The sequence below is a fragment of the Buteo buteo genome, chromosome 17 (genome assembly GCF_964188355.1).
Source record: "Buteo buteo chromosome 17, bButBut1.hap1.1, whole genome shotgun sequence".
Classification (NCBI taxonomy): Eukaryota; Metazoa; Chordata; class Aves; order Accipitriformes; family Accipitridae; genus Buteo; species Buteo buteo.
This window is the reverse complement of record NC_134187.1, coordinates 1,498,468-1,526,380: the sequence shown is the minus strand read 5'-3', so window position 1 is coordinate 1,526,380 and position 27,913 is coordinate 1,498,468. Positions and strand designations below refer to the sequence as shown.

At 59.0% G+C, this 27,913-nt stretch overlaps 3 protein-coding genes across 8 annotated transcripts; all 3 read right to left on the bottom strand.

Moving 5' to 3' along the window:
- Positions 1–3,134: 3,134 nt before the first annotated feature.
- On the bottom strand, positions 3,135–8,004 carry TRIM35 (tripartite motif containing 35). 2 transcript variants are annotated; one of them, XM_075049795.1, is made up of 7 exons: positions 7,886–8,004; positions 6,688–7,135; positions 5,561–5,692; positions 4,971–5,201; positions 4,776–4,798; positions 4,170–4,291; positions 3,135–3,839 (listed from the first exon to the last, which is right to left on the bottom strand). In XM_075049795.1, the coding sequence occupies exons 1-7, from the start codon at positions 7,966–7,968 to the stop codon at positions 3,274–3,276; spliced, it is 1,605 nt and encodes a 534-aa protein (XP_074905896.1). In that variant the 5' UTR covers positions 7,969–8,004; the 3' UTR covers positions 3,135–3,273. The 2 variants fall into 2 exon arrangements, with proteins under 2 accessions (XP_074905896.1, XP_074905897.1); XM_075049796.1 differs by having other exon boundaries at positions 5,561–5,656.
- A 1,204-nt stretch (positions 8,005–9,208) lies between these two features.
- Positions 9,209–21,492, bottom strand: DRC1 (dynein regulatory complex subunit 1). 5 transcript variants are annotated; one of them, XM_075048870.1, is made up of 17 exons: positions 21,377–21,492; positions 20,513–20,603; positions 19,843–19,955; positions 17,346–17,529; positions 16,584–16,721; positions 15,758–15,844; positions 14,889–15,011; positions 13,521–13,660; positions 13,057–13,191; positions 12,702–12,931; positions 12,135–12,307; positions 11,448–11,537; positions 10,935–11,021; positions 10,385–10,575; positions 9,837–9,980; positions 9,622–9,724; positions 9,298–9,491 (listed from the first exon to the last, which is right to left on the bottom strand). In XM_075048870.1, the coding sequence occupies exons 1-17, from the start codon at positions 21,481–21,483 to the stop codon at positions 9,375–9,377; spliced, it is 2,253 nt and encodes a 750-aa protein (XP_074904971.1). In that variant the 5' UTR covers positions 21,484–21,492; the 3' UTR covers positions 9,298–9,374. The 5 variants fall into 5 exon arrangements, with proteins under 5 accessions (XP_074904973.1, XP_074904971.1, XP_074904972.1 ...); XM_075048872.1 differs by lacking the exon at positions 10,385–10,575 and having other exon boundaries at positions 9,209–9,491; XM_075048871.1 differs by lacking the exon at positions 13,057–13,191.
- A 1,391-nt stretch (positions 21,493–22,883) lies between these two features.
- Positions 22,884–24,497, bottom strand: LOC142041143 (uncharacterized). Its single transcript, XM_075049793.1, has 2 exons — positions 23,689–24,497; positions 22,884–23,241 (listed from the first exon to the last, which is right to left on the bottom strand). The coding sequence occupies exon 1, from the start codon at positions 24,479–24,481 to the stop codon at positions 23,708–23,710; it is 774 nt and encodes a 257-aa protein (XP_074905894.1). The 5' UTR covers positions 24,482–24,497; the 3' UTR covers positions 22,884–23,241; positions 23,689–23,707.
- Positions 24,498–27,913: the final 3,416 nt, after the last annotated feature.

The following is a 27,913-nucleotide window of genomic DNA, read 5'->3' as shown; positions in this document are numbered from 1 at the left end:
GCCTCCACCCCACAAAACCTCCTGGCTGTTCCAGCTCCGGGAACTGTTCTTCTCCAGCAGTATGTGCTGGTCTCAACTAAACAAGGCACAGAAAAAGGAGATTTGGGTCTATCCAGGGTGATGGGGACTGTGTGCTGCCACGGGCCACCCCTTTCCCATCCACACCATTCCCACCAAACCCTCTCTGGGGGTCAGCCTGGCATGGGACCATCTCCCAGCATAGGAGATGGCAGGAGGAGAGGTTGGCCATGGAGCCAGGCTTATTCTGGAGAGGAAAGAGCCCCAGCAGCGAGAGGAGGCCACAGGAGGGTTTGCCTCTTCCCACGGCTGCAGCCTGCTGGCTTAGGGAAACTTGCTCCACATCCCAGCGCCAGCAGCCAAACCCGATCCAGGGTGGGATAGGTGGAAAAAAACCTTTTGCCATGGGCACACAGCCCACGGGACCCATCTGCAGCCTGCGGTCCGTCTGGGCTGGGCCACGAGGATGCTCCTGCAGGAAGGACCGTGTGTCCCGGGACGCCCCTCTGCCGAGAGCAGGCACCCAGGGGAGACCCTAAGGGTGGGGTGAGCGCATACGGTGTTTCCCCCGAGCCCCTTCCCATCCTCCAGATGTGCTCCGGGGGGGGGGTTGCAGGGCTGGAGGTGGGCTCTGCATCCCCCTCCCTCCATTCTTCTCCCAGGATATCTCCAACCTTCCCCCCGCAAAGGTTCAGCATCCCCAGATCCTTCAGCAAGAAGACCCACAGGTTCGGACCCTCCTTGTCCCAGAGAATTCCTGGCCCCGGGAAGAGCAGTCGGCAGATCCCGGCCATCGCTGCCAGGGCACAGCCTTAACCCCGACCCCCCCTGCCCCAGCGCTGGGGACCCGGGTGCAGGATCCGTCCCCAGGATCCTGCATCCTCCGGGCTGTCGGGGGGCTGAGCACACCCCGGGAAAAAAACTCCGTGGACGGGAGGGGGGGTCCCTACTTGCCCCCCCCCCCTCGACCCCTCCGGGATGCTCCGGCCCCGGCGGTGGCTGGTACCCGGGGGGGGGGGAGGGCTGGGGGGGCGGGGAAAAGGTGCTGCCCTCCCCCGGATTGGGCAGAAATGACATCATCGCCCGGCTGCGAGCCAATGGGAGAGCCGCCTGCTTCTCCGAAATATCGCCCGTCCCTATTAAGGGGGGGGGGGGGGTCGGGAAAAATGCTTCGGGGGGTGTCGGTGTCGGTACAGGCTGATGGGGTGGGGTGGGGGGTTCATTGTGTCGCCCCCGGTTGGATTCACCGCCCCCCGCCTTCCCCACCCGAAACCCGGGGAGCCCCACTCGCACCCCACGCCCACCCGTGAAGCAGCCGTGCCCACCCGCCCCTGGCAGGGGAGCGGCGCAGGGATGGATGGGGATGGGGATCCCGGGCACCCCGCAGGCTGGAGGGGGGGTCATCGCTCCCTTCCTCGGCGTGAGAGCCAAAAAGGATGCTAAAATAATAGTAAAAATAATTATTATTATTAATAATAATAATAGATCCTTCTAATTGCCGCAAGGAGGAAGGTCTGAGCTCGGAAAGGGTCCTGCAAGTGACCGGCGTGTCCCAGGCGGGATCTCAGGCGTCGGGGAAGGATGCGATGGCCGCAGAGGAAGGTCCCACGCAAAACCCGCCTGCCCCTTACCGGAGCTTTCCCCACATTTGTCCGCCAACATTTTGGCGGATCGTTTTGTTTGCTCGGATGTGCGAGCAAACGCTCAGTCCCGGGGAGATGTCACCCGTTGCCGCAAGCTTTAAGTTTTCACTTAAAGCCGTTTCTCTGCCTCCGTGGGAATGAAACTAAGCTCAGGGGAAGATGCAGGTACCGTTGATTACACTAAAAATCACAGAGTCTTAGGGAGCCAACCAGTTCATTAATTCATATTGTTGCTTGCCAACCAGTTTTTCACCAAGTGATTCGAAAAAAAGTAAAAATGTTGCAGTTTCGCCATCCAAAGCGATGCCTCATTTCACCCTTTATTGCCATTTTTACGCCAGACACCTGCTCTGGCACTCGCAGCCGCGGGAGGAAAATGCTCCCTTCGGACCTGACAAAGACAAACACCTCATCCTGCTCAAGCCCCAGCAACTCAAAGAGCTTCACCACCTTTTTATTGTTCCCAAATAACACCTCGCTTCTGCCCAAATCGGGCACTGGATGCCCAAATTTCCAGGCAGCGCCAGCTTTTTGGTGGGTGATGCGCAGCATCGGGGTGCGGTGTGGGGAGGGAGATGGGACGCTCACACCGATTTTCCTCCTTTCCCCGTATCCAGGGATGCTCGGTCGGAAATAGATAACGTCAGCCGACGTAAGGAAGGTGGAGGACCCCCGGGGTCGCCCCCGCACCGCACGCCTCCAATATCTCCCTTTTGTTTTTCCGCCGCCAGCTCTCTGTTCCTAAGGAGCATCCTATGCAAATGGTGAGAAACCATGGAAACCACCCGTTAATATCAGCATCCTGCCAGCGAGGTCCTGGCCGGGCTGCGCCAGGCAGCGAGGGCAGCACGGCCCACCAGGCACCCTCCCTTTCCCCAGGGCATCACCTTTAAACCCCAAGGGCTCACCAGGGTGGAGGAAAAAGCCTTTTTGGTACAACTGATATTGGGCCAGACCCAGCACGGGGTTGCAGAGGGTGGGTTTTGTCCCCCCCAGCCCCCCTAATCCCACCCCTGAACCTCCTCCACCTCCAAACACCAACCGCACATAATCACCTGACTCCCGGAGCTGGGGATTTACAGAAAAGCCCCTCGGAGGGGTAAAGTCATGGGGAGATGGGTAAGAGGAGATGGATTGTCACTCTCAAGGATGGCCCCATTGCTGGTTTTTCTTGTAGAGGGGAAACACACGCTTCTGCCTGTGTCCAGCCAAGCCATGTGTGATTTTCTGTCCCCAAGGTGTATGGGGAAAGGCCACCGTCCCCTACTTTTACCCACTCCAGGGTGACTCAGAGCCCTGCAAGCTGCAGCACTTGTACAAGCTTGGAAAGCCCCTGGATGGTTTAATTTACTATTTACAGCCCCCTGGCAGGGAGATACCTTCTCCCCAAAGCCTCCCCAGCTTTGCTTCATGATGGAGAGGGGCAGGAAAGGAGCCAGGGCGATTTGGGCACAGTGCAGTGCAGAGCCGTACTAGAAGAGCTGAGTGTTTATTGATGATTAAAAAAAAGAGACAGTACATAACAAATTCTTTTTCCCCTTATTTTTTTTGTCCTAAGGAAAGCTGAAAAGGCATCTGGAGAACCCCAAATGCAGGCAGGAGATGGTGGCCACTAGACAGGGACATCCTCGTGGACACGGACCCGGAGGGGACAGATGCGGAGCGCCTCAGGCAGCGCACCCACCGGCGTACCCCCCACGTAGAAGTAGGGGTAGACAGTGCCTCCGAATTTCTCGTGGAAGGTGTAGATGTGGGTCTTGCGGTTGGCGTCGTAGAAGGAGAGCTCCCCTTCGTCGCAGTCCAGCTCCACCCGGATCCGTCTCAGGTCGCCCAGCGCCGCCTCCGAACGCGCCGTGTTGGATGCTCGGCACGTCTCGCCATCCTTCCCGGGCAGGCGGTAGATGTACCAGAAGCCGGAGCGAGCATCGTGGTGGAAGGTCCAGTGGATGCCACTGCGCGGCCGGGCCACCCCCACCCGCCAGTTCGTGATGCCGCCCAGGTCCACCTCCCAGGTGTGGAAGCCGGTGGAGAAACCGCAGGAGCCCAGGATGCAGGGCGCCGAGGTGAAGCGCTCGGGATTCTCCACCAGCAGCTTGTAGCCCCCGTTGGTGACGCTGGTGAGGTCCTCAGACACGGAGAGCCAGCCCGCCGCGGAGTTGGGGTCAAAGCTGAAGGGGACTGTGGTGGGGACATGCGTGTTAGGAGCCCGGGTTGCTGCAGGGATGAGCTTATAGATGGACTGGAGCCCTGCATCTATCCATCCCTTCCTTTCTGGGGACAACCCAGCTCACCATGGAGAAATGCACCCTCAAGGGCTTCATTTTTGGGGTGCGAGTGCTCCAGAGCACCCTTTATGCTCTCCAATCCCTTTCCCCAGGCCCATCAGCCGTGGGCATGGCTGCTCCGTGCTCCTCTTCTCTCCAGCACCCACCACCCCCGGGGCTGCCCCACGCAAAGGCCGCTTTAGCCCTGGGACAACCACCCTTTGGCGGGGACTCAGCACCTCACCTGCGGTGATGATGTCCAGCATCTTCTTCCACACGTTGTACTGCAGCGAGCCCAGGTACTTGGCGACATCGAGGACCATCCCCGAAGGCACGGCCTCTGGCTCCTCGGCCGTGCAGGCGATCCTGGGACAAGGGCAGAGGATGGAGATGGGTCAGGGATGGAGGAAGGGACCGAGCTGGGTTTCCTGGCACCCACCCGGTGTTTTGGCAGGGGCTTCCTCACCAGCACCCCACATCTCCCAAACCTTCCTCTCACCCCAGGAGGGTGATGAATCGCCCCAGGAAGATCCTAGCACCAAATCCTCCCAATATCAGGGTTTTAATGCTTCCTCCAAGACTTGCAATGCTGCTTTGTTTCTGCACGTGGGCCACCCCATGAGGCACCCGGGGTGCTGCCTGGCCTTGGGGACCCCCAGCACCTTCTTCTGCCGGAGCACCCAGACCCAGAGGGGACACGTGGGTACGGGAATTCGCTTGGGACAGAGACCTCACTCTGCAGCCAGGCAGGAGACCCCGTTATGCCCCAGGGAGGGGATGCGGGGTGTGCTCAGCCGCCCCGAGCACCCTGTGTCACCGGGCAGGGGATGTGGTGGGGACCGGGACTTACCTGCGCTTGCGGTTCTTGTGGGTCTGAAAGAGAAGGAGACACCAGGCATCAGACTCCGTTTTTAAGGAATCACGGGGGCTTGCAAACACCCAAAGGATCACCCAGCACCCTGCTCGCACCCCGACAGAGGCAGGAGGGTGCCACAGGGAGGGTGACACCCCGCAGGGCATGGGACAGCACCCAGCAGGGCTTTACCATGAGGAAGGTGTAGTCATCCTCCTTGAGGTCCGCCTGGAGCTGGCGGGCTTCGTTGAGCAGGGCCCGGCTCTCCTCCGCCAGCTGCTTCATCTTGCCCTCGATGAGGCCATGCTTGCGCTGCGTCTCCTGCTGCACCTGGGCCAGCAGCGCCTTCTCCTCGCCCCGCAGGAACTCGTGCAGCTTCTCAAACTCCCTCCTGATCTGCTCCTCCAGCCGCACCGCTTCCACCTGCCCCATGTGGGGATGTCACCACCTCCCTTCAGAGCCCACAGCTCCCCCCGTCCTCCCCCTAAACGCTCCTCTGGAGCCTTCCGACCAGCTCCAGCGCTCTGGGACTCGCTGGGACCCCGCTGCCCTCCCCAAATCAATGTCCTTGCTGCCACAGCGGGCGCAGCCCCATCACCCTGGTCCCCAATTCCCCATCCGAGCCCTTCCTCTCCCCAGCATCGCTCTCCTCACTCAGAGACGGAGCAGCCCAGGATGGGTGCAGCGCTTCACCCCAGAGCCAGCTGCATTCCTGCCCAGGGCGTGTGCACGCACGTGTCAGGATCAGGCCCATTGCCTCCCTGCCAGGAGGGACCACGCACCTGGTTGTGTTTGGAGATGGACTCGTAGGAGCGATGCACGGCCCCGAAATCCTTCGCCTTTTCCCGCAAGGAGGTCTCCATGTTCTTCAGCTTGGCCTGCGGGGAGGAGACGCCTTCAGGACCCTCGCAAGCCTACGCCCAGGGTTTCCAGTGCGGAAAGACAAGAGCCCCAAACCCAGTAGGATGAGGTTAAGCAGAATCCTTGCTCAATCCACCCTTTCCCCTCCTGCGGCCGAGGTCTGCCAGCGCTGCACAGGGTCAGCTCCACGCCGGACCGTGCAAACACACCGCCCCTGAGCAGCGAGGCAGAGGAGCTTTGCTCCATGGTGAATCCTCCCGCCCTGTTTTTAAGCCCTTCAAGTCCCTGCCTGTCCCGCTCCCAGGGAGGCTGGGTACTGAGGGCAGCCCGCCAAGCCTTGCACAACAGCAGACCCACGGCCACCCCGCACCATTTGAAATCTGGCTCGTCTCCCGTGGGCTGAGTCAGGGCGGCAACGGCTGCTTTCCCAGCCGGGAAACACGGCGGGTCCTGGCATGATGCCCGGCTCCTGGCCGGAGCCCGTCTCCTCCTCTTCCTCCTCCCGGCGCAGCCATAGCTCGTCCTGCCCCGCGGGGCTCGGGGCTTTCTCCCCATCCCGTGTCCCGCCCTGGCTGGGAGAATTGTGCAATCCCCCTCATCCCGAACACGCTCCCAACCCCAAAGCACTGCTGCAATAACTGGCTGTTGCAATAACCAGCATGGACGGATCCAGCCCGACTGAGGATGAATGAGCCGAGGAAACGCAGGGGACCGGGCCAAACCCCTCGGAGGATCGCCCCGGTCCCCTTTAGCGCAGGGCAAACGGCCGTGCCCTGGGGGACGGGGTGGCACCGGGTAATTATTAGGCAGGGAGAGCGTGGGGCAGCGCTGCGGCAGGGGCACTCCCGTGGGGACCCACCCTCGCAGCGCGGCTGCTTCGTCTTTCATCCCGGCACGCCGGTGGGTACAACCACGCCGTGCACGAGCCAAAGCCCTGAGCTGGCGAGTTTGTGCCAGGGCGTGGGTGGGCTGCACCCCTCCAGATGCCTCTCCGTGCCATCGGTGTGTCGTCCCCCCCCCCCCCGGCTCTTCCTGGAGCATCCCTCACCCTGAAATCCACTGCCGCCTCCTGCACCGGCCGCATCTTGTGCCCTTCGTGCTGCTTGGAGCTTTGGCAGGCGAAGCACGCCAGCTCCTTATCCTCCAGGCAGAAGAGTTTGGCTTCTTCGTGGTGCAGGGGACAGAGGGTGGCCGCCCGTCCCCGCCGCTGTCCTTCCTCCTTGAGGATCATCTCCACCAGGTTGTTGAGCGTGTGGTTGACGTGGAGGTCGTCGAACGAGGAGGCCTCTTTGCAGACGGGACAGACGTGATGCCGGTGCTCCCAAGAACGGCTCACGCAGCTCTTGCAGAAGTTGTGGCCGCAGCAAAGCGTCACGGCTTCCCGGAAAGGCTCGTAGCAGATGGGGCACAGCAGTTCTTCCTTGAAGGTGGCCGTGGAGGACGAGGCCAAGGCCACCGAGCTGCTGGCCGAGGGGCTAGCTCTCTTCTCCATGGCGCTGGGGAGAGAGAGAGGATGGAGGGATGGAGGCAGGGAGGCCGGAGCGGGGTTTTTTTGGGAGCCCCGGCTGGAAAAACAACCCCGTTCCTGATGCAATCGGTTTCCTGCCTGTGACTCACCCCCGCAGCTCCCTCCCCGGGCAGGCACCCGGCTGAGTGACACCGCCCGGGGCCACTGGCAGCCGCCAAGGGCGGGCGGGCTCCGGCCGCCGCGCCGGGATGCGGAGGGTCCGCGGGGAAGGGGCCGGGGGCGGCCGGGCACTGCGCGGGGCTTGTCCCGGGGACCGGACCCTCAGCCCCGGGGCAGCCCCGCTGCCCGGACCCCCCCACCACCCCCGGGGCAGCCCCGCTGCCCGGACCCGGATCCGGACCAGCCCCGCCGCCCGGACCCCCATCCCCGGGGCAGCCCCGCTGCCCGGCCCCGGACCCTCACCCCCGGGGCAGCCCCGCTGCCCGGACGCCCACCACCACCCCCGCGGCTGCTCCGCTGCCCGGCCCCGGACCCCCACCCCCGGGGCAGCCCCGCTGCCCGGACCCCCACCACCACCCCCGCGGCTGCTCCGCTGCCCGGACGCCCACCCCCGGGGCAGCCCCGCTGCCCAGACCCGGACCCCCAACAACCACCACCCCCGGGGCTGCTCCGCTGCCGGGACCCTAGCTCCCGTGGCAGCCCCGGTACCCAGCCCCCGGTGCCCATGCATAGGGATGCCCAGCGCCGTGCACCGGAGGCGGCGGGGGGGCTGCCCTACCTTGCGGAGGGCGAGCGGCAGCGCTTGCAGCGGCCCCTCCACCGCGACGGGCGGCGGGGGTCCCTGTCAGGCGTCTGCAGCATCCCAGGACCGGGGCTCGTCCGGTGCCGGCGGCAACGAGGGCGCCCGGGGGGGGCGGAGCGGGGCGGGCGGGGGCCGGGCTGCAGCCGCTGGGGCGGGCCCCCGCCCGGGCACGGCCCCACAAGCCCACCGCCCCCCCGGTCCGGAGCGTCTCCCGGCCCCCCCCCCCGCGACTTCAGCCCTCTCGCTGCTGCTGGGGGGGCATTTTCACCGGTTCATGATTCCCCCCACGCACACCCCGTGCTTGTCCCGTGGGGGGTTTAGGGCTCTCTTGCCACCCCCCCACCCCCCCCCCCCGGTGGGGCAGGGACCGCTGACGCCCACTCGCTCGCCTCCCTCCGCGATTACAGGAGCTGGAGGCTGCTCGGTCCCAGGTTGTCGGGACATCCCCTGACTCCGGGAGCTGGCGCCTCGGCGGTGCCGGCAGCCCGGCAGAGCAAGCCCAGATACGGTGGGTGGTGTCTGCCGCTCCCCTATCCCAGGCAAAGGGCCCATCCCTGCCTTCCCTGCCCCGAAACTCTTTCCTTGCCTTCCACCCTCTCAATCTTGGCCTTTCTGTTCGCATTTCTGCCCTGTGGATCCCGCTGTACCCCAGGGGTACAGCGAGCAAGCCGAGCCATGGGATCGCCAGCCCTCGAACTGAACGGATCTCCAGATGGGGACCAGGAGAAAAGTGAAAACTATTCCAAGGGCACAGATACCCAGTGAGGAAAAAAACCCCAACAATGGTGTTATTCTGCTCTGGTATGAGAAACTGCTCATGCTGTGTTAGCGTTAGGCAGGGGAGTCAAGGTTAAAGATAAAGCTGGCTAGGAAGCCTGTACTGGGAATGAGATGTAACTGGTGTGAACCAGAGGAGTGGAAGGGAGGCACGGATGCGATGTGGCCCTCCTGGAGATAACTCTGCCGGTAGCACCGCTTTGGGCTGATATCACCCTGGAAATGCCTAATTTAGGTACAGATGTAGCAGCACTGGGACCCATGAGGGAAAAGTAATTGGGGATGGGTTGTTCGGGAGGAGTACTGGGGGAGAAAAGGAGGTGGTGGGGCAGCAAAAGGAAAAGGGGGGAACAAGGTGTAAAGTCAGGTAGAGAAAGGTGGGCTCTCCTGAAGCCAGGACACCTCGGGACGGTGGGGATGCTGACCCGCGGGAGGTGGAGGCTCCTGTCTGGCTTTGGCTCCACAGAGGGAAGGAAGGACACAGACCACACGGCTTTGCGGCATGAGCGGGGAAATGCTTTCCCACAGCGCCGTGAGTCCCCTGGATCGGGGGGGATGCTCGGCTGTGGCTCCCCAGCATCTTCAGAGGCAAGAGGGTTGCTCCTCGCAGGCCACACGCACGCTCATGGCTCAGGTTTGGGAATGGTTTATTAGTCCTTGCCAGAAAGCCGTGGCTCCAGACACAGCTTCAGCTCGGGGCAGAGAAAAGTCGTGCCCTGGCCCCGGGGACCCACTGCGCTTCCCCGGGGCAGGACAGGTTCAGGTCCATCCACTTCGTGGGAGGGGAGAGCAGCTTGCTGTTCACCTGTGGGGAGAAGCACCCTGAGCCTGACACTGATGGGCTCCAGGCAGTGGCCGCCATGTCTGGGACCTCTGCGTGGGGCACATGTGGTGGGATGTCCCCAGGCTGCAGGGGAGGAGGATGCCGCACTCACCCCGGAGCTGAGGTACTCCTCTAGCAGCAGGCACAGCTCCGAGTTCTGCTGCTGCAGGAGGTCCACTTCGGCAAGCAGGCTGGCTCTCTGCATGAGGATCTCGCTGGGCAAGAAGGGCAGAGGGTTGACGCGGCTAGTTGATGCCAGCCCCTCTGCGGTTCCCCCAGCCATGCCACCAGCCTGCCCTGTCCCCAACAGCACTGGCAGGCACTCACTAATATTCCTCCAGTGCCACTGCCAGCGCATCCCACAGCTTCAACGTCGGCTTGGGGATAACGTGTGCCAGGGCTTCCCAGTACTCCTCGTCCTTGGAGCTGTCCCGTAACTGTAGCACCTCCTTTGCTGATCTGTCCTTCTCCCTGGGGGCCAGAGAACAAAGCCCTGGGGCTCAGCTCTTCATGGGTGACCAAAAGCCCCGTACCCCTGAGCTGCACTGAGCACCATCGCCATCGTCACACGAATGAGCACAACCCCACAGCTGGTACCTGCCTGCCCCATGGCTTTGCTTCCCTCCCCGGGCTGCTGGTCATCTCCTGCCTGGTTGTCCCCAGCCATCCCTTGCTCAGGCACCGTCTGTACCCCCTTGCCGTGGTGGGACCCTCCTCACCCCTCTGTAATCTTGCAGGGCAGGCAGAGGAAGCTCTTGCACCAGCCAGGGCAATACAGTCACTCCCAGCCCTGGCTGCACACCCCCATAGCCCCCTCTGTGCCCCAGTGTGGCTCCCTCCCAGTGACAACAGCCCCGCTCTGCCCCTACTCCTACCTCAACTTGTCAAAACCCCGCACAAACGCTTTCAGGATCTTTAGGACATCATCAGCGTGGAAGTACACAGATGGAAGGGAGCCCAGCAAGCTCCGAGGGGATTTGAGCTTGTTCCTCTGGGCACCGGATCCACCGTCCTCTCTGTCCTCAGTTAGATCCGTGACATCTTCTGCACCTGGGCTGCCCTGGCTCTGGAGGGAAGGCCAGCAAGCTGGGCGATGTGCCCTCCCCACGACCACCTCCTCCTCCTCCCCAAAAGCCACCTTCTCTCTGGGAGCTTCCACCTGCCCACAGCCTTGTCCCTTGGCAAATTTAGGGAGCTGAGGCAAAAATTCATGTGCAGGAGGCTCTGTTCAGCCATGGCAGAAAAAGATTACAACCCCTCAGCCCTGGCATGTTCACCTCCCTTGTCCAGTCACAGGGAAACATTTCAGGGTCAACACGCTGGTCCCCCTCTCTGCCTTCCCTGGGTGTTCAGATGTTCTGCTCCCCCTTCCCTGGACCCCTGGCTCTGCTGGGCTCTCCCCACTGCTGTCCCTGGTGGTCCCACCTGGCTGACAGCCATCTCCTGGGCTTTGTACTTCAAGAAAAAATCCACCAGCTGGTACAGGTCATCCTCACTGTCAATCTCGAGGGCCTAGGGAGCAGAGGAACCAGGTTAGCGTCCCTCAAAGACGTCACAGGAGGGGGAGAGAAACGAAGAGCATTTTCCAGGAGCAGAGTGCCCCTCTGGCAATACCACGCAAGGCAGGAGTGGATGGTAAGAAGTGGTTAGTGTGGGACAGCTGGGGGTATCTGTGGATGGGAGAGTCTGAGAACAGGCTGGAGGGGCCCTGGAGATGTTGTTTAATTCATCAGCAGGATGGCCTTGAGCCGAGAAGTGTCTGGCCACAGTGTTTCACACCCTCCTGCCATGCTCCTCCTGCCCCAGAGCCCCCCCAGCAGCCCAGCCGGACCTTGCTGGGGCGGCTCAGTTCTGTGCCATGCGGACATGGGACAGAGAGCTTTCTCCAGTGACCACCAGCCTTCCCTGCAGCCCCTGATGGGTCAAGCCACAACTCACCGCAAAGATGGAGTCGAGCTTCATGAGGGTACGCTCGTGCCTCCCCAGCGCCTGCAGGGACCTCAGCAGCTTGCTCTCAATGAGGAAACCCTTGGGAGACAGGCAGAGAAGAGGGTGCAGAGAAATAGCATGTCCAGCCCTGCACAGAAGCCAGCCCATGCCACGCTATGGCTGTACCATCCTGCGACAGCGGGCTGAGCGGGGAGGGTGGGCGGAGGGTGGGCAGCGGCTGGGCAGCATGAGGCTGGCAGGGCCAGGAGGCTCTGGAACAGCCAGCCAGCAGACAGGGAAGGTAGTCATCAGCAGGGTGATGCCAAAAGGACGTCATGATCTGAAGCTCTTGTTGAGTGTCCCCAGAGGCAGGGAACAACCTGGAGGATCAGATGCAGTAGGTTTGCCTGTGCTTATTCTGGCCTGGGGAGCTGTGGATTTGGGCAACGGGGCTGTGCCTGCCAATACCTTTTATTAGCATCATATATGTGCCACACACAGTGGAAAGACCTGGAGATCCTCTCCTGGCCCGTGGGGCAGCAATCTGACAACAGGCTGCTTGGCATAGCAAGGCAGTGCCATGCAGAAGCTTTCATCCCAAGATGTGGAGCTCGAAAGAGATCCACCACAAGCCAGAGCAACCCCAGGACTGCATGCCTGCTCCCTGGTCAAGGCATGTGCTACATCGTCACGCACCGACTCGTCACTGATGAGCTCCAGAATCCTCTTGGCAGTCCTCTTGGAGATATTTCGCAGGGGTGTGACTCTACCCTCAACCTTCGCTGTGTTTTCTTTTCCTCCTTCTTCACTGCCCACTTCTTCCTTCTCCTTCTCTCTCCCTTCCTCCTCCTGTCCCCCAGAGCTGCTCTCTGAAACATGAAGAGGGTTGAGCAAGAGCCTTTGTGCTTTGAGTGTGCTCCTCAGGCTGTGCTCCCCAGTCACATCACTGCAGGAGTCATCAGGGAAATCACAATTGTTCCCCACAACCTGGAAAGCACCCCAAATATCTTGGGACACGAGCTGGCTCTTGGTTGGCTTGTCTGGAACTGGGAGCACTGGGCAAAAGTACAGTGCAAAGATCCCCAAGCTGGCTTGGCATGAGTCAGCTCAGGGCTGGGGACAGCCCCTGTCTGCGCTTGCAATGTCACCCCTGTAAGATCCCACCTTGCAATGGCAAGGACAGGAGTGACAGAAGGGGCTGTCATGGAGGAAGGTGAGGGTCTCCCAGTGCCACAAGGATGACAAAAGCATTGGGCATCCCACCTGTCAGGACTTCTGCAGCCAGCTTGGTTGCCATCCTCTTCACCTTGTAATGCCCGAGGGGGCCAACGTTATTCAGGAACCAGTAACGAGGCTCTTCCCAGGGCAGTCCCAGTTGCTGAGTATGAATGACACGGTCTGCATCAAGGGCTTTCCGCATCAGCCCTTTGGCTTCCTCCTCGTTCATAAGCCAGACCTCCGTGAATTTCTCAGCATCACTGATAGCAAAGTGCCTGTGCAGAAGGGAGATGGCCCATGGAAGGAGGCTCTGTGCCCCAAAACGATGAGTCAGCTTCCCCCGCACCTCACTTAGGTGCTCCGAGGCCTCATCACGGGTGGGTGCCCACACACACCCCACCTCATCCTCCTCTGCACCTCCTTGCACTGCCCCGTGATGCGCTCGCAGTCGGCTGCCAGGCTGTGGTTCTCCTCTCTGAACTGCTTCTCTTGGTTAGCCAGTTTTGTTCTCAGGTTATTGAGCAAGCTGTGGAGCCTGGGGAGGGACAGCAAAGCTGGGCATCCCCAAAGAGGCACCTTCAGGCATACCCAGCTTGTATGAAGACTTTGGGATTTGGGGCTGCTTATCTATTACTCAGTGCCAAGGCCTGACTGACCCTGGTGCAGCTGGCACAGGTTGGCCATGGCCAGCCTATTCAAAGTGCTCTGGGGATGGCCCTGCTCTGGGCTAACCCCTGCCCCTGCCCAGGGATAGGCTGGGACAGAGCTCGTTGGCCTGTGCTAGGTGATGGGCTCCACAAAAAATGGCATATGGGAGGTAATGGCAGGTAAGGCAGAGCCCATCTTCCAGGGGTGGTTTTTTACCGGTTGAGCTTCCTTTTCTGCTGGGATCTGATGATGGTGTTCTCCTCATCCTGTTTCCTAAGCACCTGAAGGTTGTACTCCAGCTTCTCCTGGTTCAGCTGATAGACAGCTTTCATCTGCTGGAGCTGCCTCTCCAGGTTCTGGCATTCCAAAAAACATGAAAACAAGCCGTGCCGTGAGCAAAAGCCACACTGAAGCCTGGATCCTACTAATCTCCACCGTGCTGCTGCCTCCCTCCCCAAATGGCTCAGAGCCATCTGCGAACATTACACACTCTGTGTCACCTTCCAGGTTATCAATATGACAGCGAAGAAACTGCAAAGTCAGGACTGCCCTCGCTGGACTTACGTTTTCAGGCTGACAGGGACCTTGTAACAGTAATATTTCACTTGCAGTTGTGCAAAACCTTCTAGACACCAGCCCTAGACTGTATTACCCTGAGCTTCCTAGGAGGACATCCCATGGGACACACAATGAGCCTTTCTAAAGTCCAAATGCAACATGTCCTGTTTCTACCGTGTAGCCCAGGAAACAACACACAACTAGCAGGGGAGGTGTCAGTGGCAGCAGGGCTTTCTGCTGAGCAGAGGAGGCTGAATAATGCTGGGCAAAGCCAAACCTGACAGCCCAGGACCAATGCAGGGGCTGCCGTCCAGGGGACTGGCAGGATTGCAGAGAGCCACAGATGCACTGCTTTGTTGCCACCGCTGCTCGCAGAGAATGCAGTGGATTAAAAGGTATCTGTATCTCAGGGAAGCCATGGCTATGAGGTTTGGATCTGCAGTGAGAGCCCGTGGTGCATGTTCAGCCAGTGGTGTGCCAGGGCTGTGCTCTTCCACTGCATGCCCTCCCACCTGAGTAAGTGCAAACTCATGACAGTTCTCACACCAGGTAGATTTCATGGGCATTAGAGAAATCATGGTCTACGGCTAGATGTCAGAGGAAAAAGCTCACACCTCCTAGGCCAAGACCCTGAAAAATTTGGAAATTGGGTTGACCTGAAATGATCTGGTGTCAGGACACTCACACCGTTCAATCCTCCTATCAATCATGATGCCAGCAGTAGCAAATCCCTCAACATTTCTGAGGTGCTTCAGATGTCCTAGAGCTACAGTTCATGTGCTACAGACCTCTGAGAGCCAAGGGCAGATGGACACTGTGGTGTAGGACCCATGGAGAGGAGAGAACAACAGCTCCATCACCCTGTTGACACGGTGCTGGACTGTGCACGCTGAAGAGCTGAGGTGACCAGATACCAGCTGCAGCTTTCATACCACCTAGATGCCCCACAATCAGCTATGCACAGAAAACCTCAGGGAGATCTGATCCACTGCCTCCCCACATGGCACACGCCAGCGTTTTCTGTACCTGCACATCGTTCTCCAGCTGGATCTTCATGCTGTTATACTCCTCCTCATCCTGCACCCGCAGCTGATTCAGCTGTTTCTCAAACTCTTCCACCTTCCTCATACGGGCATGCAGGTATTCCAGCTACAGGCAAAAGGAGAATGTCATCCATCAGTGGTGATAGCTTCCTCCTGTGATCACAGCTACTTTGGCCAGCCCAAAGCAAGGTCATGCATGGATAATACCCCTGCAGAGCAGGCTGAAAAACTGCCCCTCTGCCTCCCACACTCCTTAGGAACCAGCTGCCTTCATGTACATATGTCTTGCAAGGCAGCCCAGTGCTGGAGAGCAGCACTGGTCCTGGCAGCCTTTGGACCCTCACTACAAGAAAGACGTTGAGGTGCTGGAGCATGTCCAAAGAAGGGCAACGAAGCTGGTGAGGGGCCTGGAGTACAAGTCTCAGTAGGAGCGGCTGAGGAACTGGGGTTGTTAACCTGGAGAAGAGGAGGCTGAGGGGAGACCTTATCGCTCTCTACAACTACCTAAAAGGAGGTTGTAGCAAGGGGGGTGTCAGTCTCTTCTCCTAAGTAACGAGTGATAGGACAAGAGGAAAGGGTCTCAAATTGCACCAGGAGATGTTTAGATTGGATATTAGTAAAAATTTCTTCACTGAAAGAGTTGTCAAGCATTGGAACGGGCTACCCAGGGAAGTGGTTGAGTCACCATCCCTGGAGGTATTTAAAAAGACGTGTAGATGTGGTGCTCAGGGACATGGTTTAGTGGTGGACTTCGCAGTGCTAGGTTAACAGTTGGACTCAATGATCTTAAGGGTCTATTCCAACCTAAATGATTCTATGAGTCTACGATTCTAAATCTCACATGGACCTTACCTCCTGCGCGTTGTGGGCCTGGATGGCTTCCTCCCATTTCTTCCTGTTGTTTTCCAGCAGCTCTCGCCGTTCAAGCTCAAAAGCTTTCTGTGAAGGAGACAGAGCCCTTCACCATCATGTTGCCACCACTCATTGCCAACCTTACACTGGCCCAGGCTAGCAGCCTCCAGGAGAGGATCAGCTGCAGACTGGTGCCACTGTCCAATGAACACATACTGTTCCCTCCTCTCCATGCCAGGACCCTGCTGGCAGACAACTCACACTGCGACCGAACAGGGACTGCTGCTATCAGCCACCCAGAGCTGGGAGGGATGCTCTGGGTGGTGGGTAGCTCTGCAAGTTGACTAGAAATTATTGCTTGATGATTAGCAGTGGAGCTTGGTCAGACAGCCACCCGATTTCACCTTACAAGACACTTAATGGGGAGAGATGCCCTCACTCAGCAACAAATGCAGGTTTGATCTGCGAGGTGGGACTTGGTGCTCTACAGAGGGTAAGGCTAAAGAACCACAGTGGTCCTTTCTGGCTTTTAGAGATGAAAAATCAGCCATCAAGCAGCAACAGCTTTCACATGCCACCAAGTTGCTCTGCACTGAACCACAGTCATTCACAGCACAGAACAAACCAGTCCCTCAGCACTCAGCACCATTCAGTGCTCCTGCTTGGCTGGATTTCAGCCTCATTCACCAAGACGTCAGCCCTGCTGCTCTGGACAGTAGTCAACCCAGCCAGTGCAATGAGCCTGAGGCTTTTTTGCCATAGATATGGAGAAGCAAGTGGCTGCAGGTTTTCTCATTGGACTCCCTTCACCATGTGAACCGGCTACCTCAATCTGCAGGAGTTCATGACGGTAATTTTTCAGCATGAGCCTGATCTGTTCCTCCATTCTCTCCAAAAGCAAGTGAATATCATCTGACTGCTTCTTAATGGCCCACACGTATTGTTCATCTTTGTTTTTCAGCTCCTGGAGGAGGAGAGCAGATGCTGAAATCAGAGAGAAGTATTTGACCAGGAGTCCTCAGGGGCTAAGTGAGATGGTAAGACCGAGACACTGCCTTTTCCAAAGGAGAAGAGGAGTTGAGAACAAAGAGCCAAAGTCAAGAGGTAGTTAGGAGGGAAGATGGGAGGAGAGACAGATCATCGCTGCCAAAAGGTCCAGGTGAGATGGAGCGGGAGGTGACATGCTGTGCCTGCAGACATACCACTCTTTCTCTGGGAGCCAAGGAACCTGCTATGGGGAAGGCTTTCTTCTCTCTACAAAAACACTCCCCCTCTCTGCTCATTTGCCTTTTTTTTTATGGTGCAGTCTGGGACCTGCCAGTTTGTCTTACTGCTGCCAGTGTCCTGTGTGTCTTGTCCTTGTACACTGAACAGTGCCAGGGCACCTGATCTCGTCATCCACATTGGGATGCTGGCACTGCAACTCCTGGCACAGTTTTGACCCAGACCAACTGACACTACACAGATCCCTGCCATGTACTGGTGAATTGAAGAGCAAGACAGGGATGGCCACTGCTTTAGAACAGCATTCTCCAGAGCTTAAACCCCCCCATTCTTCCCAGTTGCCCCTGCCTGGTCCCCACACTACCTGCTGCAGTTCACCGATGAGCTTGTTCTTCTCCTCCAGAAGCAGCGCGCACTGCTGCTGCTGTTGGTTCAGCAGCTGCCACAGCTCCTGTGGGATCGTCATCTCCTTGGCCAAGGCCCACTTGGAGGTGATCTCCTCAAACTTGTATGTGCTAGACTTGGCTTCATTCTCCAGCTTCTCCACCCTGCAGGCAGTAAGGAGCACACGGCAAACGGGGAGCTGGTGCAGGGCAGCAAGTTCTTCAGATGTGGTTCAGTGGCCCATGCTGCAGGAGCACTTTCCTGCATAACCCAGTTTGAATTCAAAGTGGCATCAAGATATCAGTGGAGCAGTAGCTTTCTTGCAAGTGCTTGTTAGAGCATCAGACAAGGGCAGAGCTGGCATCCTGCAGTCCCTTCTCTTCAGACAGGCATTTCCCCAGCTCTGCCCTTCCCCAGTGCTCTAACAACCGCTTATTCGGACGAGAAAAGACTAAAGAGCTCAGCTCAAGCAGCAGTCACCTTCACATGGAGCACTAGTTCTTCTGCCAAGCGAGCTGTCTCTAGGCAAGAGGTGATGTACAAGCAGTGCCAAACAGCCTCCCAGCTACGTCTAGACTTGGTAGTCAAACTGTCCAGAGACCATACTCCAGCTAAAGCCAAATGGCACTGAACAGCCGACATCCATATTACAAAAGTCTTTCCTCTTCCAAACAGAGGCACCATCCAATGTGCTCTGGGGATGGCTCTTGGGTCAGGCTGAACGGTGGCCACCACCTTTGCCAACCCCAAACCTGCTCTACAGGCCGTTGCTGGACACACCACCCAGTTCCTTAATGAGATTCCCACTGGGAATCCCACTGAGTAATGGACACATATCCTGCTACAGCCAGCCTCACACAAAATGTTCCTACAGTGCCCTCCAAAGGCAGTAGGAGCAAAAACTCAGTGTTTCCTAGCTGGTCTCGGAATCCTGGGGCCAGGGCTGAAAGAGCCAGTCCCTTGGACACTGCCCAGCTCCGCTGGTGAAGCAGGACAGATTTGCGCAGGAAGGCATACAGAGAGGATCAGAGAATAACCGAGGCTGGAAGGGCTTCGGGAAATCTCTGGCTCCTGGTCACCGCAGGATTAACTTCAACGTCAGAGCAGGTTGTGCAGGGCCCTGTCCAGGCATGTGCTGATTATCTCCATGGAGGATCTCTACACCACCAGGGGCTCCTGACCCAGCATCTGACCACTCTCACTGCAAAGACCTTAATACCCAATTTCTCAAATTAGCACAGTCTCACGTTCTTCCCACTCCTCACACACAGCCTGATGTGGCTATCCCCGCACATTCCCATAGTATGGCTAATAACTACTCCTATCTCTCTGACTGGAGCGCAACCTCTGGAAACAGACCATTTACTGAGACACCTCTTAGCCCAAGGTGGCACATTCTTTACCATGGTGTCACTTCCAGGCTCAGGAGAGCTGCTCAGCAAGCCAGAAGCAAGGGCAGCTGCACCTGTGCTTCTCAAGCAGGAAGACCACAAGTATACGTAGTACAGGCTCCTGGTGAAAAGTTGAGAACAAGCTGCATTTCTCACACTCTGGAGCTCTAGATGTGATGGGTCTGGAGGAGATCGGTAACCAGCCAGTCCGTAGTACTGCAGTGCCACCTGGGGAAGCCACCAGCCTTGACCTTGTCCAGGTTTTGGCTGGGACAGAGTTAATCTTCTTCCTAGTAACTGGTACAGTGTGTTTTGGATTTAGTGTGAGCATAATGTTGGTAACACATCAATGTTTTAGTTGTTGCTAAGTAGCACATATCCTAAGTTAAAGATTTTTCAGTTTCCCATGCTCTGTCAGCAAGCAGGTGTACAAGAAGCTGGGAGGGAGCACAGCCAGGACAGTTGACCCGAACTAGCCAAAGGGATATTCCATACCATAGGATGTCATGCTCAGTACATAAACTAGGGGGGTCATGCTCAGTATATAACTAGGAGGAGTTGGCTGATAGGGGCGGATCGCTGCCTGGGCATTGGTCAGTGGGTGGTGAGCAATTGCATTGTGCATCATTTGTCTTTTCTTGGGGTTTATTTCCTTTTTTTTATTATTATTATATTCCTTTCCATTGCTATCATTATTTTTTATTATTATTATTGTTAGATTATATTTTATTTTACTTTAGTTATTAAATCGTTCTCATCTCAACCCACAAGTTACTTTTTTTTTTTTTTTTTATTCTCCTCCCCATCTCACTGGGTGGGGGGGAGTGAGCAAGCAGCTGTGTGGTGTGTCTAGTGGCTGCCTGGGGTTAAACCATAACAACCTGCAGAGCTCTATAGAGATCCAGCTGTGGCAGGTGGGACCTGGAGGTTCTTTCTTTGCCTAAATTTTCCTTTTGAACATAAATTCAGTGTAGCCCTAACTGCTAAGCGTTCCTGGATGACCAGCATTAGAATATCCTCAGAAAGCTGCACCAACATTTGCACTGCTCCTTCCCAGCAGTGCAGACCCACTGTGCAGTCTCTTACCTCTGTAGCTTCAGCTCTGCCTCCTCTGCCCTCCTTTGCATTTCTCTCAAGTCAGCAGCCACCTGGATATTTGTCACCATCTGCGTGCCATCAAAAAGCAGCTTGGCCAGCCTCTGTGAAGGAGGTGGTACATATCTCATACCCAGAGACTTGAGCTCTGGAAGGAGGGATACTGGAGCAACTTTTGCTATGCCTGTCCACAGTCTGGCTCCTATCCCTATGCCGAGGTGCCTATGTGGACCTATAAGCCCTGTCTTCCCATGCTATGGCAAGACTGAGGAGCACTGCATGGACCTCAATGCCCCCGTGGGTCCTCCTCCTTGGAAAGCCCTGCAGGCCACCAGCACCAAGAGGAATGTGCTCAGAGCACCTTCTTGTTTTGCTTCCCCTGCATGTGTGGATGGTGCTAGGTGTCTGAGTTGGGGTTTGGATGCACGGTGTCAGTCCCAGATCCTTCCAATCCAGGGGCTGCTTGTCACAGGGAAATCATATCCCCAGGATCTGGCCCAAGAATCACTCCCCACTTCAGTCCTGACGAGTTTCTGTCCCTGCTTCTTCTCACATAAATGCTGCTCTGTGACACTAAGCACCGCCCAAACGTAAAACGAGGGTAAAGCCAAATTTCTAGAGGTCAGGGACCTGAGAGGACCTTCCTGTCCTACTACCGCACCTGCCTGCTCTCCTCAATCTGCTTGTGGCTCCTTCTCTGCTCTTCCTCCACCTGAGCCACCTTCAGCTCCACATCTTCTCCAAGGGCCTCCCTGGGCAGAAAAGGGGAAAAACCAGAACATTCTACAAGACAACATCTTTCTAATGCTCGGAGATGGCCTTGGATCTGAGATCCGAGCCCAGACCGCGTGGTTCAGCACAGCACACTTCGCTGTCTCTTCCCCTCAGTATGTTTAGTCCCAGGTCAGGAGGTCCCCACAGTTGCAGAAAAGAGACAGGAAAGGGTAGGACAGCCTCCTCGAGGGAAAATGGGGTCCAGGCTTCCCTTTCTGGAGCTGGGAGTGCAGCCCAGGGCTGGTTACTGCTGCAGCACAGGGCTGGGGGGCTCAGCCCTTGTTTGCTTCTCAAGGGGAGGAGGGCAGAGGCTGTCTGGGGGCAGCCCTTGGGTGGGGTGACTGCAGCGGACCCTTGCCTAGCCACGAAGACAGCTTGCTTCTGTCTGGAGCCATTTCGGTATTAGCACCGACCCCACGCTAGTTCCTTGGGACCCTCAGGGTAACCTAAAGGGAACGCTCTGGGATCAGGAAGGAGAAAACAGGAGAAAAAAGGGTGAGGGATCTGGAACCGGCACTGGTTTGAGGGTGGGGACGTCCACCCCGGTGCCAGTTCGGGGAAGAGGAAACCCTCCCAGTTCGGGGAAGAGTAAACCCCCTGTGACCAGACGCGGGTCTGGGGAGGAGGTGCGCGACTTGGTGCCGGCTGGGAGCAGGGAAGGGGCCCGGGCCCAGCTCGGGTTGAGGGGGAGCCGGCTGCCGGTGCAGGCCGCCACAACCGCGGCGCTGGCGGACGAGCCCCCGTCTCTCACCGGCGCTTGGCGGCGAGGCGGCGGCGACGGGCGGCGATTCGCTCCTGGGGGCCGGGGTCGCTGAGAGCCGGGGCCGGGTCCCGCCAGCCCGCCGCCGCCGCCATCATGGCGCCCGCTCCCCGCCTCAGGCAGCCCCGGAGGAGGCGGCGACCGCGCATGCGCGCCGCGCGGCTGCAGCGTCCCGGCGCCGCCTAGCAACGCTCTCCGCCGCCAGCCGGCAAACGGCGCGCATGCGCATGCGCGCCGCGGCTTCCCGCCCACCCGAGCGGCGGCCGTTGCTGCGCGTGCCCCGTGAGGCAACTGCCCTGAGGCGGGAGAGGGGGGAGCGCGGGCTTGATCCCGAGGGAAGGAGCGAAAAAGGGGGAGAAAGGGCGAATTATTGGGGTGAAAAACGTCCGCGGGGGCACTCTGAGGTACTGCAGGGGCTCTGTGTCCTCTGCGCTGCACCGCTGGTCCTGGCTGGGTCGGTAGACCCCCGTGTTGATACCAAAAAGCCGGTCGAAGAAACTCTGAGACTGGTTTTGGAGTTTTAGAAAGCAGGCGTTCTTTATTGCAGCGCTGGAGGCACGGGGGATAGTTCCACCTAGCGTGCATACCACAGCTTTAGCACAAACAGGTTCTATAGAGTAACCAATTGCATATTAATCAGATTAGTATACATATACATAGAAATTATTATAACTGATTGTCATAGTACTGCCTACAGCCGATCATGCGCAATGAAGGATCCCTTTGAGTCGAAGGGCTGCTTTTGCGACCACCGACCCGTTGAAGTTCTTGCTGGCTGTCCTTGAAGTCTTTATTCCTGTCCTGGTTCTTTGATCTTGAAGCTTAACACAGTTTCAATCACATGTGGTCAGTTTCAGCATTGTTCTCATCTAGTGTACAGGAACATCTAGTCATAAGAGCAAAGAACTGCAAAACTTAGGAGTAACTACCTCTACTAGTTAATTGCTTGGCTATACTTTTGTCTATTGTTTCAATCATAGTGTTAGTATAAGGTTTCTAATAATTATTTACCAAATCTCACTTTTACAGTCACCTGGCAGCAAACCAATTTCCATGGCTGGTACAAAATATTAAAACCATCAAAATATTTAGGCATATCATACAGAATGTATAGAAATATGCTATCAGAGGATGGCGTCGATCCCGAGGCTGTGCATCCCTCACCGGGGCACCCAGGCTGGGACTCTCGGAGCCCTCCCAGGGAGCTCAGCCCCCGGCCCCAGGGGAAAGGGAGGGAGAGCTGGGGCTGGGGCCATGGGCGCGCTCCCAAAAGGCCCCTTGGAGGGACTTCAGGAACAAGGGTGAAGCAGGGACCTGGGATGGATCAGCTGGGGACGTGCCAGCCCCCCGTAGGGTGGGGATGAGGCACAGAGTGGCCCCAATGTCCGTCTCCCTTGCCAGCACTGTCCCTGTCACCCTACCCTACCCCCATTCATGCAATAAAGGAAGAGCTCTTGGGCGTGTTTTAAGGATGCTACTCTTTTAATCGGTCAATAAAGGTTGGGTTTCACTGCTGGCTTCTCTGCAGAGGCCTCGTGTTAGTGGGGAGACCGCGTGTCGCTGGCTGCTTCTCAAGACGAGCCCCTTCCTCCTTCCCTCCGTCTTCCCCGCAGCTTCCCAGTGGCAGCCTCTTTTCCCGCTGCCTCTCCCCAGTGTCCGTGCCCTGGCCGGCAGCCTGGTCCCTCAGCTGCACGGGGAGCAGAGCAGGCACGGCCCTGCCTTCCGCTCTTGGGCAGGACGGCAGCAGGCAGACAGCGATGTCGACGGGGACCGAGAGGGGCTGGGCGGGGAAGCCCCAGTCACTTCTCCCCATCGGCTGGGGGTGCTGCCCAGCGGGTACTCTCTTCTGGCCTGCCCTGGAAGAGAGAACGGGGTTGAGGAGGGACCCCAGGGCTCCATTCGTCCCCGAGCAGGTTCCCCCCCACAGAGGCCCAGGCTGGGGGCAGAGGGGGGCCCTGGGCTCCAAACGGGGTCTCTGAGCCAAGGGGCATCTCCTGGGCATCCCCGGCATTAACCCTTGCCCTCCGCAAGCCCCGCAGGATCCCCACCTCCCCCGGCCTCTTTCCGGCTCTGAGCCGGACCCTGCCTCTCCGCGTGCTTTCCTCCCCAGCGGTGTCCACACCAAAACTCAGCGAGAGGCCGTCGCATCTCTCCCCGCCGCCCCCACGCTCCCAGACCACACGATCTCGTCCCACAGAAACGCCTCCTGAACAGCACAGCTTCCACGGCTGCACAAGACAGCCCAGACCCGTCCCCGTCCTCCCGTCCTGCGCTCGCCCTGCCCACGCTCCTCCCCGTCCCACCTTTTCTTGCCGGTGCTCCTCACGCCTCCATCGCCATGGCGTGGAAGAGCGCGTCGACCTGAAACCGGAGGTGGAACGGCAGCTGCGGGTCCGCTTCCGTCGTGCCCTTGGGTTCCAGGCTTTCTCGCACGCTGCTCTTCACTTTGCACCAGGACTCCCGGATGCGCTGCAGCGTGACCCCCTGCCGCAGGCCCTTGTAGCCCACCAAGGGCAGGGGCTCCAGCCCGACTCTCCGCAGCCGCTCCAGGGCCGTGGGAGGGGGAGGCTGTGCCCATGGGGGCAGGGGCCACGTGGGGACCACGGCGGGGACAGACTCCCCCCGCCTGGCTGGCTGCAGGTCGGCACTGCCGGTATCGCCGCCTTTTGCCCTCGCGTCCTGCCTGCCCAGCCTCATCTGTCCCTCGCTGTCCCCGGGGCTCCTGGGCAGAGGCGCGCTGCACTCCTCGCAGCATCTCTCGGCGGCGATTGCGGGGAGCCGCTGGGTTATCTTCCACGCGTAGAGCAGCTCCCCGCTGATGGCCAGCTCAAAGCCCAGCCCCAGTTCCAGCTGGAGGTCCTCCTCGTGCACCAGCATGTCCGCAGTGCAGAGGGTGACGGCCAGCGTGGGCAGGTCCTGTTCTGCCGCGGGCTGGCTGCAGTGCGGGCAGCTGCCGGTGAGGCATCGACGGCACTGCAGGCAGACGGGATATTCTTCCCACACGGCTCCGCACCGGACTGGAGCGCTGCTATCCCAACCTATGTTCAGCTTTCGCAGCAGGTTGCAGCAGATTTGGGTGGTGTTCAGGGACTCCATCAGGGATCTGGTGAGCTCCTTCATGTTGGCGACAGAGGGCTGGTTCCCTGATCTGCTGGAATTTCCACGTCGACCCACATCTCCGGTGTCCGAGGGGAGCTCCCTTGCAGAGGCTGCTTCCTTGCCGTAGCCGCTTTCCCACCATTCTCCTCCATGGGGCTTCCCCGACCTGTGGGGGGACATACCGGCGGGACTGTGGGGCTGCTGTGGGACAGGACCCACCCGGCTCCCTCTCTCTGCCTTCTCCTGGGTGATCTCCCAGCTGCCCGCAGCCAGCCCTGCCAGCTCTGGGATGCTGGGGGTGAGGCTGGGGTCTCGGGAACATGGGGCCAGCCCAGGCCAGGGGCTGAGGACAGAGAGGGGTGCTGGGGCCACCGGTGGGCTCTCTGGGGGTCGGGGCGGTGTGGCGGGTGTCAGCAGAGGGCATTGGCCTGGAAACCTGCCCTCCCCGAGCCATCCCTCCCTTCCCTCGCCCCTCGAGCCCTTTCCCTTCCTGGGGCTGAGCCCGGGCCCTGGCTCTCTGCCGGATCCTGCTCTCGCCCACCCGCAGCCTCCCGGGGGCAAAGGGGCAGAGGGACCCACCAGTGGGGTTCCCCAGCCAGGGGCTCCCGGAGGGGGCTGCCCCCCTGAAGGGAAGCGCTCCGCTTACCTTGCCTTCAGGCTCTCGGCAGAGCCCTCCACGCCTTCCCAGGGGATGGATGATCCTGGGGGAAAAGACAGAGGGAGAGTGAGCGAGGGCAGCCGTCTCTCGTGGGGTGCAACGGCGTCTCTCGGCCGGGAGCCGCTGCGGAGCCCGGCGCAGCTCTGGGACGGGGCTGCTCACCTATCGGGTCCTTCCTCCTGCTGCTGCGACGTCTCTTCCACGCAGAGACCCCCTGCCCCCAGAAAGCAAGCCCCCGGTTAGCGTGAGGTGTCTCCCCTCCCCTGCCCGGCAGACGAGGACCCTGGGAAGGGTAACCGGAGTTTCAGGGACAGGAGCGTCCCTGGCCCCGAGCCCGGTGCCCGAGCGGAGGTGGCTCGGTGGCTGCGGAGCAGGGGCCTGCCTGCGTGGGCAATGGCCGCTGTTCACCGCTCCCTCCCAAAAACCCCGGGGATGGGCTCTGCCCCGGGCTAGCCCCTGCCCAGGGAGCGTTTGGGGCGACGCCAGGACGGACGCCTACCTTGACCTTGGCCTTGATGTCGGGCCACCAGGTCATGAAGGTGCCCAGACCCAGGATGGCCACCAGGGTGGGGGTGCAGGGCAGCACGAGCATGCAGAGGCCCCAGAGGCTCAGGCCGCAGAGGTAGAGCAGCACCGTCAGCTTCCACTCCTCCATCTCGCACAGGGATCGCCAGCATCTCCTCCAGCGGTTCTGCATGACCAGGGGATGTGCAAAGGCGTCAGGAGGGCCCCTTTGTGGGGAGGCCGAGAAACCCGGGGAGGAGAGGTTGGGGGGATGCCAAAGCACCCCGCTCCTACCTGCTGGTTTGCTTCTCCTCCCATCTCTGCTGTGTTTTCCACACGCTTGCCCATCTGCTCGCTGGCTCGCGTGCAGTCAAAGTGACACCCGAGCCTCCCCGCAACCTGTTAAGAGGGGGGCCACCTTTGTGATGCCGTGGTGACATCGTGTAGACACACAGTGGTTGCCACGTCAACCCAGGGCTGAGCTGGCGTGGGAGATTGTGAAGCCATCGGGGAGCAGCCACCCCAGAGAGCCCCTGTGTCAGGGTTCGGAGGGGCAGCGCACCCCAGGACGTAGCCCGGGGCCTGCGGGAGAGTGGGCAGGGAAGGTCCCTCTGGGCCACCCACCTCCACCCCTCGGCCAGGATGGGCCACTGAGATGGCTACCTGGTCCTGGTGGCACCAGGGCTGCTCTGGCACCCCGGGGGGACCTGCTGGTGGCCCTGGCAGCCCACTCCCATCCCGGGGGACTGACGGCTTCTCACCAGCCAGGGACACCGTGATGGTCCCTTCTCCTCTCTGTCGCACCAGGGATCCCGGCCAGGGCCCCGGGACACCCCGACGGGGTGGTTGTGTGGCTGCAGGGAGGCAGGGAAACCTGAGAAGGAAGGGTGGGGAGTAGGTTAGGCGAACTCGCCTCGAGGGTTTCTCTGCGAAATTCCCATCCACACTTAGGAGCTGTCATGGTGACTTTTCTTGCCGGTGTTCTCTAGGCTTCCATCGCCTTGGCCTGGAAGAGTGCATTGACCCTAAACCGGACATTGGGTGGCAATGGCCGGTCCGCTCACATGGTGCCCTTGGGTGCCAAGCTCTGTGCTGTCCCCAGCTGGCCCTGCTCGCTCCGGATGCTCCTCCACACTTTGGTTTTCAATTTGGACCAGGAATGCCCCATCCCTGGGGATGTTCAAGGTCAGCTCGGACAAGGCTTTGAGCAACCTGATCTAGTAGAAGATGTCCCTGTGCATGGTATGGGTGTCGGACTAGATGATCTTCAAAAGTCCCTTCCAACCCAAACCATTCTGTGATGGTATGATTCTAACTGCCTAAATAACTACCTAACTCACTAACTACCATCATAGGCAAAACAGACTCAACTTGGGGAAGATTAGTTTAATTTATTGCCAATTAAAAATAAGGTAGGATAGTAAAACAAAAACAAAAGTAAAAACTTTTGTAAAAGCAAAAACCTTCCCCCCACTCTGTCTTCTTCTTAGGTTCAACTTGGCTCCTCCATTCCCAACTCTTTGGCCTCCTCTCCCCCAAAGGGCAAAGAGGGCTGCAAAGTAGGGGTTGCAGTCAGTCCATAACACTTTGTGCCGCTGTTCTCCTGCTCCAGCGTGGGGCCCCACCAAAGGGATACAGCCCTCCTCACACTGCTCCAACATGGTTTTTTCCCAAGGGCTGCAGTTCCTGCCAGAAAATGGCTCCACCATGGGGTCCCCTCCACGAGCAGCAGCGTCCTTCAAGGCACGTCCATCTGCTGCAGTGTGGGGTCCTCCATGGGCTGCGGTGTGGATATCTGCTCTGGCATGGTCCTCTGTGGGCTGCAGGGAGACAACCTCCTTCACCATGGTCTTCTCCATGGGCCAATATATTGGGCTTGTCCCCACTGTGCTGACAAATGTCCCTGCTTGGGGATGCAGGGTCCTTTGGGCCCTGGGGGGGCTGTGGCAGCCATTGTGTGTCGACACGATGTCACTGTGGGCGATCTCACCTGGGACAGAGCTCTGGTACCTGCGCAGGAGCTCAAGGGGCAGCAGAGGCTGACAGGGCTTGTCTGTGCCACACGCTGCCGCGTTCCCAGGGCACGGACACTGGGGAGAGGCAGTGGGAAAAGAGACTGCAACTGGGAAGCAGCGGGGCAGACGGAGGGAAGGAGGAAGGGGCTCGTCTTGAGCAGCAGCCAGCGACAGGCGGTCTCCCCACTAACGTGAGACCTTGGCAGAGAACCCACCAGTGAAACTCAACCTTTATTGACCGATTAAAATAGT